Below are 9,326 nucleotides of genomic sequence, written 5' to 3' on the forward strand. Positions count from 1 at the left end.
TAAATGTACTTCCACCGTGTATTTTGTATTGCGGTGATTTTTATTTTGTAGTTTTGACCGACGTTGGTTTCAGCCAACCAGATGCGTGTTTACTTGCTCGTCACGATGGCAACAGCCAATTACAAATCCAGAACGCAGAGTGGGCGTGCTCCAGTGAGAGGCTAGCGCCGAGCGCCGCTGGTTGGTGGTTGATGGGGGAAACAACAACACGCTAGGCATCATGAGGGTCCTTGAAACACTGATCTGGGCCGCTTTTCTCATCCAAAAGGTGAGCGAGACGTGTTTTAATTATCCGAAAACTGTTCTTGTGGTGTGTCCGCCTCGCATGCCTGCGCGTAGTTGACGAAACGAGGTGTTTTTTCCTCTCCGGAGGCATTAGCTCGGATGCTATGACTGTTAGCTTGCGGAGATCACCGCGGGCCCTGGATGCCCACACTCCGCTCACCTTTAGGTGTTTCATTAGGGAAGCAGGATTACTACTGATTCACCTCATCACCGAGGCCATGGCAGTGTTTATAACAGAGAGTACTTCAGTATTGATTGGCTGATGGGAAATCGAGAAATGTCAGTTAACAAGTTACATCACAAAGACACGATAGGTCTTTGTAAGTGAACTGACTGACTCCACTTTATATAGTGATATAGTCATTATTCCTTTTCTATAATAATAATCTGTTTTCTGGTTGTTGACAGGTGGTGGGAGAGTACGGCATGGCCCATTTCAGTGACAAGGGCAAGAGCAAAGGAAAGGATTACTGCATATTCTTCAACCCACAGTGGGCACATCTACCTCAGGACCTCAACAAGGCAGTAAGTCAAGAGTGACCAACAAGGTTTAATGTGATTTATTTATTATATTATAACAATAGTGCTAACCTACAATTTGTACTCGTATGCAGCTGATCAATAAAAAACATTTTCAGGAAGCATAGTGCTTGATGCTGAAATCTGATCTCCACTTTAAGTGCCTCTTTAAGGTGGTTTCTGAGCTGCAAATGTTGTTTGACTTATATCAGACTAAAACTACTTACAGTAATACACTCGAGTGAATAAATGCAAGAATTGCATACAAATAAAATTGTTGATTTTTAGAAAAAGCTTATTATAAAAGACTAATAACCTACAGAATAACAGGAAATTGATTTTATTTGTATTTAGACATTAAACTTTAATGCAACTGTGTAACTTACCTTTATGTCTTGTAGTCACGCCTGCAGATCTATGACCTGACAACATCGGTCCTGTGCTCGCCATCTGAGGTCCCTGAAGGAGGCTTTTCAAATCGCATCCCCATGGTAATGAGGGGCAACTGCACTTTCTATGAAAAGGTCCGACTGGCCCAGATAAACGGCGCCAAGGGGCTGCTCATCGTCAGCAAGGACAGACTGGTAAGGTTTTTGCATGTACTTGTCAAGATGACATTAATTCTGACACTTCGTGAACTCTTTTATTGTTTATTACAGACACCACCAAGAGGAAACACGACTCAGTATGAAGAGATTGACATTCCTGTTGCACTGCTAAGCTACTCTGATATGCTGGACATAAGCAAGGTGAGAGTTTGACCCGTAGCCACCGAGATGGTCTCACAGCAGAGAAGGACAGATGTATTATTATAATGTAGCAGATAAACAAAAATACAAAACAGATGATTGTGTGCAAAGAATATATATTTTGTTTTCAGCATTTTTTCCTAACTAACTCCTGCAGACCTTTAGTAAAGGAAGATTGGTCGCTATGTATGCACCCAATGAGCCGGTGCTGGACTACAACATGGTGATCATCTTCCTGATGGCAGTAGGAACGGTAGCCGTTGGAGGTTACTGGGCTGGCAGCAGAGACAGTAAGCAGTAAGTGGATTCGACGGAGGGGTCGAGATGGGAATTGACATCTAATGTAGATTACAACACCATGATTTTGAAAACTGAACAACAGTTCTGTCTTAATCTCAGTTTTAATTTTGTATTTAAAAATTTTAAACAGAATTTACCATCTTTTTTGGTTAAAATAAGGGAAATTAATGCTGCTCCCAGCTGCCTAGAAATTGATTTAAAACTGCAGGTAAATAATATAAAGAAATGATGATTGCATGATTAAACATAGTCATGGTTAGGTTATAGCATACAGCTTTATTGCAGTATTTTGTACTCATTACATTAGAACTTACTTATAGGATACTACCTTTCTTTCTTGCTGAGCATACCAGGCTTCTATTCCTGAGAGCTAAATTTAAATCACAGTTAATTTATCACAAGAGTCATCTCTGGAGAAGATTAGTCATAGATTTCTTGGCAGAGAAATATGAGTGTATGATTAGACAGTTTTTCTTTTAGAAGAGAGTGTGAGTGTGTGTGTGTGTGTGTGTGTGTGTGTGTCTTCGTTTCAAGCATTGTACTCCTGCAGCTTCACTAAAAGGACGTGTTGTTTATTTGTGGCCACTTGAGTGACTCACAGACTGAAGCCAGTCAGAGTCTGTCCTTCCTGAAGGAATTGTCAAGATGACTGGGGACACAGTCAGATGAGGTCTCTCATGCATAGGACCACAGGCAACAAACATTTTGGAACACGAGTCTGTTTGTTGAAGTGAGGAATGAAGTGAATGCCAGCCAGCCAAAGGATGGTAAATATTGACTGTAGATGGTAGGATGGTCATCCTGGCAATGATCAGTGAATACCGGGTGAACGCCTTTGGACTATTGTGTTTAGTACGGTTTAGTATAGAAGTGCTGCTCATTAGACTTTAGGGTTCTGAAGAGGCTCCAAACGTCCCAAACACGGACTCCATTTCTCCTCCTGCAGGCGCTACATGAAGCACAAGCGGGACGATGGTGCAGAGAAGCAGGATGAGGAGACAGTAGACGTTACCCCCATCATGATTTGTGTGTTCGTGGTCATGTGCTGCAGCATGTTGGTGCTACTCTACTTTTTCTACGACTACCTGGGTACAACACAGCGACACTCTCACATCATTGATCTGTACACACAATGTTTAGTCTTCAGCAAAGCAGAAAAAAAACCCAAAACAGAATAAATATGTTGGTTGTTTATGAAACATTGTCAAATGTCTCCTTAAGATTCCTCCAGGCCACAGTAGACACTTTATCTTCATTTACTCTCGCAGAGCTACTTGTTGAGTAGAGAGATTGTGAAACCTCTTAAGTGGAAAGAATAGCACTTAATGACTGAGATAACATTTCACTGACAAATTGATAAAACCAAAAAAAAACTACTGCTCGGTGTCTTTGAGCATCAGCTGTACACACATACTAAATACTAGAGACACAGTGGTAAAACTGATACAGCTCTTTATATTTCAGGATTAACTTGGTCAATCTGCAAACCCCTAAAAAGTGTATGCTGAATATGAATATAAGTATATGATATGATAATATGCTCTAACTCTCTGCCTTTCTGTACTGTTTTCTTCATGTTTAGCCATTTGGGTTATTGCCATCTTCTGTGTGGCCTCCTCTGTTGGCCTGTACAGCTGCCTGTGGCCGTTTGTGAAGAGACTTCCATTCTGCAAGTGCAGGTGAGACGGTTTACATCAGTATGGTTTCACAACAGTAGCTGCACAGAAGTCTGCTGTCAACACCTCCCAGATTTGCATCTGAATCTCGTAAATGTCACGTTTACAGTTATGTGTATGTGAATATATGTGGTCAAAAATACAAATGGTATCATTTTAGACACTTAATTATTGTATGTGAATGATTAGTCTGAGGAAATTGGTGACAGGAGGTGTTATGTGGGGTTATATTGAAATAAAAAGTTTATCATGGTATTTTATATATTGATTTTTGTACCATCTTGCGATCACAGGATTCCAGAGAACAACCTGCCGTACTTTCACAAGCGGCCACAGATTCGCATGCTGCTGCTGTCGGCTCTGTGTATCGGAGTCAGCATCACCTGGATGGTGTTTCGCAACGAAGACCAGTAAGTATGAAGGGAAAAGGTGGCAAACCGACTCAATACTCCAAATATATTGACAGGTTAAATGATGCTGCTTGTTGTGGAAGTGGGCAACACTAAGCCACAGCACAGAATCATCACATGCACAGGTTTTTTAAATAACAATTTTCCCAAAACCAATGAGACACTGATAGTACTGATAAAAAACAAGGAGAATATGTTCATAGGTCCTGTTAAATGTCCTCCAGGTGGGCGTGGGTGTTGCAGGACGCCCTGGGGATCGCCTTCTGTCTCTACATGCTGAAAACAGTCAGACTGCCTACATTCAAGGTGGATCAACACTGTCGTTAATATAAACTCTAACAATGTGTGAGTTTTATTATGTTGTGCTGAATAATAAATGTTTGGCTCAAACACCCTGTTGTTTCTCTGTCTCTCTGCAGGCTTGTACTTTATTACTGACGGTCCTTTTTGTCTACGATGTCTTCTTCGTATTTATTACACCGTTCATTACAAAGGTATGTGAGGACTGTTTCCTACTCTGGGTTGTTCAAGGGCCTGCTGCCTCGTGCTTACATTAGTCATGACGATTTTCTTTTCTCCGCAGAGTGGGGAAAGCATCATGGTGGAGGTAGCGGCAGGTCCCTCTAACTCCACCACACATGAAAAGGTACGTTTTTAAAATCCTACAACTCCCCGCCGATGAGTTTTGTGTTTTCCAGCTTCAATATCGTCTCTCTCAGCTTACACAGTCTCACTGGTGGTTGCATTTTCTACAGCTTCCCATGGTGCTCAAAGTGCCCAGGTTAAACTCCTCCCCCCTGGCTCTTTGTGACCGGCCCTTCTCCCTCCTGGGCTTTGGCGATGTCTTAGTACCAGGTAATCAAATGTGTTACCACTGTTTTAGTGCTTTTATGAAGCATAAAAGCTTAACGTGAGGACCAGCTACAACCACCCAGACTCTATGGCGTCATATTTAATGCACATCAAGACGTTTAGTTCCCACAACTGATAATAACACAGTAATGTCCAAATATCCAGCTTCTATATCAGTTATTCTAAATGCAGTAAGTGAATGTGGCTCCTCAAATACTCTGATGCCTGAGCGTGATGGGATGTGGTGGACTACAGTAGCTTCCCTTGTTCTGAATGTCTCTGTGCCGTTTCTGCCTTCAGGTCTGCTGGTGGCCTACTGTCACAGGTTTGACATTTTAACACAGTCCTCCAGGATCTACTCTGTGGCCTGTACGATCGGTATGTACATGTACAGAAGCTTGTTGTAGATTTGTGACAGGGTTATCAGTACAGGAACATCCTGTGTCACTGAACAATCATGAAATTACAGGATGTAGTATGTTATAGTCAGTAACTAGATGGCAATTGGTGTCATGGTGCGTTTCTCCCTTTGTTTCTGTTCTGTCAGCTTACGGTATCGGCCTGCTCATCACATTCGTGGCCCTTGCCGTGATGCAGAAGGGTCAGCCGGCCCTGCTCTACCTGGTGCCTTGCACCCTTCTCACCAGCCTTGCTGTAGCGCTGTGGCGCAAGGAGCTGCCCCAGTTCTGGACTGGAAGTGGATTTGTGGTGAATACCAGTTTGATATGACTGCCTACCGCCGAAGAACAAAAAGACTTAAAAAAAAAAAAAAAAAAAGCCTACAAAAAAATCTAGAGTTAAATAACATGCAGAGTAAAGTAGAATTTCAAGTTGAGTAAACCCTTAAATAATTCCATTCGTTCCAACTGCCTCTTTGTGTTTTACTGTCCCCCCCTTCCCTCCCATCGCTGCTCCCTGCCCTTTATTTTACTGTGGCTGTGCTCTAGTCTGCTGCTGAGGGCTCAGCTGTCTGTGATTGTCACTGCAGGTATTTTATCTGCCAACCTAAGGTTGCTTTTTGTTTAGTTTTTCCCTGACGTGTAGACCTGTTTGTTTTATTTTTATTTGCTGTAATAGACTAGTGATCAAGTGGTAACATTTGTACCTACAACAGTCGTTAACACTGCTGATGGTGACTAGATTATTACTTTATTAGCATTGATTAGCATGTGCTGTCTGTCTAGTTTCATGGGCCTTGTGGGGTTTTCTTTGCTTTCATTTCCTTTATGCATATCTGGGACTTCTACATACAGGAATACCTCTGACAACAAGTTTAAGCTCATAGATCTTTAATTTAGATGACATTTTTAAATTAAGATGTGATGAGAGTACTGTGGACAGAGGACTGACTGTATTTTTGTGGTTCTATTGTCCTATTTTCTTCTGTATCTTTTGTTTTCAGTCTTACACATATCACTCATCTCATATAGATTTTGTTTTTTGTTCCCAGCAGCCTCCCATAGTTCTCACACCAATCAACTGTACACAAACTGCAGCACCTCAGACAGAGGGAGCCTCAACTAAACCAGAACCAGAGACCACAGAAACCCCCAGTCAGAGTGACGACTGGCCCAAGCACCCACCTCAGGAAACGCTCCCAGCTGAGAAAGACGAAGGGGACAACAAATCTAACTGAACGAACTTCTAGTACGGCATTTTCCATTTCACCTCATGTTTTATTAGTTGTTCTACATTGTGTCTTGGTCTTTGGACACTATTTGTCCTTGGTGCGAAGAGAAAAGCAGAAAAGATCTGCGTTTCCGAACAGCTGGCTCAGCGGGGCAGCAGGATTGGACATACAGTGTTCAGGTATTGAAACTGATGAACACACCTAACATAATGTACAGTCTGTGCCACCTATAAAGGGAGTAAAACGCAAATTATGAAAGTTGCTCAAGCTCTTGAACACTAAATATTCTCATGACACTCAGCAGAGGCTCCAATCGTGCCAGCGTCTCTGATCTCTGAGAACTTAATATGGACATTTTTCATTATTGTGCAACACTTTAAAAACAAAACAATTGAGATTCTACTAACTGGCATATTGTTTGTTAATGGGATTAATTGTTAATTGCAACACTTTATTTAATTAAATGGTATACAATTGTGAGACTTAAATGCTATGGTACAAAAAAAAAAGAAGACTAGAGATCAGTTATGACTGACTAGAGACCAACCAGCTGTCTCTATGTGTCCAAGTATCTAGAGCCAAATATTTCACTTCCTGGTGTGACCGGGCTTTACAGTATCTCTGTATGTTTGAAATGAACTTGTGATCTGTTGTGATCGTTTTAGAGAGCAATTCAAACTCTAAATACTTTCACAGCTGGCCAGGCGCTGTCTGAAGAGGGTGTGATTGTATTACTGATGTGAGAGAAGAGCTTTCAATCGGAGTAGGGTCCGTCTTTTCAAAAACACAACTACCCACCAATAAAAAAGAAATTTTAGTCGTCTTTATGCCAGCTTTAAAAATCTATCAAACACACCAGTATCAGAGTAACTACAGCTGAGAAGTTCAGTACCTTTAAAATGTGGTGCTATTATGGTTGAGCCAAAACTATTAGAAGCATTTGAGGGGTTTTTTTTCTCCCCATTTTACTTTTGCATGCTATGAATTTGACTTATCAAGCCAGCGTATAATCTATAATGCATTATTGGTTTAAAGACGCTGGTCACTGCAGTTATTCATATTGTCTCAGAGTTGGTTTTGCCCTTATGGTGTCCAGCAGAATGTGTCGCATTTAAAAGTTGCTTGAAAAAACACGAGTACTGTGCTTAAAATGTGTGATCTAAGGAGTGAGTGACGGGTTGTGTTACCAGTGTGTTGTTTGATTAGTATGTATAAGGCATTTGCACAATATTTTTTTAATTCATGAACTAACAAATGGTTGGTTCATGTCTTTATATATGTTAATGTATACTCAAAAAGGGGTGAAAATGGTAACAAAGGTAATCGAAATATCTAATCTCACCCTGCTTTTGTTTTGCAAGTCCATTTTTGACCTGAGGGTCACGTTTAGGCAAAAGTCTTAAATACCAGGGCCCGGCAGTCACTTCAGTATAGACAGATTTCTGATTCTCATTCATTTATAAAGACTGTTCACCAAGTTTTGTGTAAACGTTAAGGTAAATCTGATTTGATCAGAGGTGAAATGAGAGCAGCTCAGCTGTCTGAATGCGTGTGCCCTTGCTGATGCAGTTGTAATGTTTTACAGGACTTGAGATTATTTATGCACCAGTATAGTTTGTTGTTACCAAGTGGTTTTAATGCCTCTGTTGAGGAATACACATAATAAACAAACAATGTATTTGACGATCTGTGTTTTCATGTGTGATTTCTGTTTGTTTTTTAGCAATTAATAGTTTATGTTTGAAGGGCTAAGAAAGTAAAACTCAGGGTGCTGTCTGTCAGTGCTTAGGTTGTATTGACGTGTCTGAACGCATCTTTTCATTTTGGCCCTCCAGCTGTGGAAAAGGTCGTCTGCTGCTCAGGCTCTGCAGAGATGAACAGCCGTCTGACAAAGAGCCTTTTGTCACTCGAGCTCAGTCCTCCACTGTGAGAGGACTGAGTGAGTTTCTGTTTACTCTGGATCTTTATCTGATCAACTAACATACTGTGTTTGTTGGATCAGTTTGTGTATCGTACATTAGCATAGCACATCTGTGTTTTCCTAAGAAGTTATTTCAGGTCTGGAAAAAACTGTTTGCCAATATAATAATAATAATAATAATAATAATAATAATAATAATAATAATAACTTTGTTACTGTAATCATTAACTTCCAGATTAATTTAGATTAAAGAAAAAAGGCTCCATTTACACCTTAATGAATCTGTGGACTTCCTATAATAATTTCTTTCCAAGAAAAAAATAACTTAAATGATTTGGAAACAAATGAAATTTACATTGCAAATAAGTTTGAATTTACAGACCTGTACATTTAGCACAACTACCTGTAATTTTGTAGTCCCTGGTCAAAATCAAGTTATATGTGTTCACTGTTTGACTGTTCATGTGGAATTTCAGCAATGCTGAAAGACTAAATCTTACATTTCACACTAGGCAAAGGTTTTGGGCATTTTAGATGTTCATTCTTATCCACCACACATCATGATGACAATGAAGGTCCGCCACTGGCCAAATTTACTGAACAGCACAAGTCTAAGCACACAGCCACAATCAAAGGACAAGGAGTCTTTACAAGAGTCCTGGAGCCCCACAGAGCCCTGATCTCAGTCTGGGATTACATAAAGGGACAGATGACACTGCAACAATGCTTGGAACAAGTGGACTTGGTGTAGGTGGTGAACAACATGCGTAGATTTTATTCTAAGAAATATATTCCAAAGTTTAGATGAAGCTTCAGCAGTCTTAAGGTGCCTTCAAAATGTTGTATAATAAATATATAATTTACAATATCTCTATTTACTATTATTCACTAAAATGGGTTTTGTCCATCTAAAAAATGTGTTGAATAAATTTCCTTCCTCACAAAACATTTCTAACGACTGTCCTAATTCCTGCAATCGTGTTT

At 40.4% G+C, this 9,326-nt stretch overlaps 1 protein-coding gene across 4 annotated transcripts; it reads left to right on the top strand.

The window, feature by feature from the left end:
* The first annotated feature begins 171 nt into the window (after nt 1–171).
* On the top strand, nt 172–8,492 carry sppl2 (signal peptide peptidase-like 2). 4 transcript variants are annotated; one of them, XR_004463414.1, is made up of 15 exons: nt 172–268; nt 694–810; nt 1,206–1,388; nt 1,464–1,553; nt 1,711–1,850; nt 2,800–2,942; nt 3,436–3,532; nt 3,823–3,939; nt 4,164–4,245; nt 4,359–4,433; nt 4,523–4,585; nt 4,695–4,794; nt 5,092–5,169; nt 5,339–5,621; nt 6,242–6,328. XR_004463414.1 is itself a non-coding variant. In XM_026375065.1 (15 exons), the coding sequence occupies exons 1-15, from the start codon at nt 221–223 to the stop codon at nt 6,425–6,427; spliced, it is 1,680 nt and encodes a 559-aa protein (XP_026230850.1). In that variant the 5' UTR covers nt 172–220; the 3' UTR covers nt 6,428–8,492. The 4 variants fall into 4 exon arrangements, 2 of the variants coding, with proteins under 2 accessions (XP_026230850.1, XP_026230851.1); XR_004463415.1 differs by having other exon boundaries at nt 6,245–6,327; XM_026375065.1 differs by having other exon boundaries at nt 5,339–5,499; nt 6,242–8,492.
* Nucleotides 8,493–9,326: the final 834 nt, after the last annotated feature.

This window comes from Anabas testudineus, chromosome 17, assembly GCF_900324465.2.
Source record: "Anabas testudineus chromosome 17, fAnaTes1.2, whole genome shotgun sequence".
NCBI lineage: Eukaryota > Metazoa > Chordata > Actinopteri > Anabantiformes > Anabantidae > Anabas > Anabas testudineus.

Coding starts and splice junctions, on each gene's coding strand:
- sppl2 (XM_026375065.1), top strand. CDS start 221: ATGAGGGTCCTTGAAACACTGATCTGGGCCGCTTTTCTCATCCAAAAG. Junction 811..1,205: donor CTCAGGACCTCAACAAGGCA/GTAAGTCAAGAG, acceptor TATGTCTTGTAG/TCACGCCTGCAGATCTATGA. Junction 3,533..3,822: donor CTTCCATTCTGCAAGTGCAG/GTGAGACGGTTT, acceptor TTGCGATCACAG/GATTCCAGAGAACAACCTGC.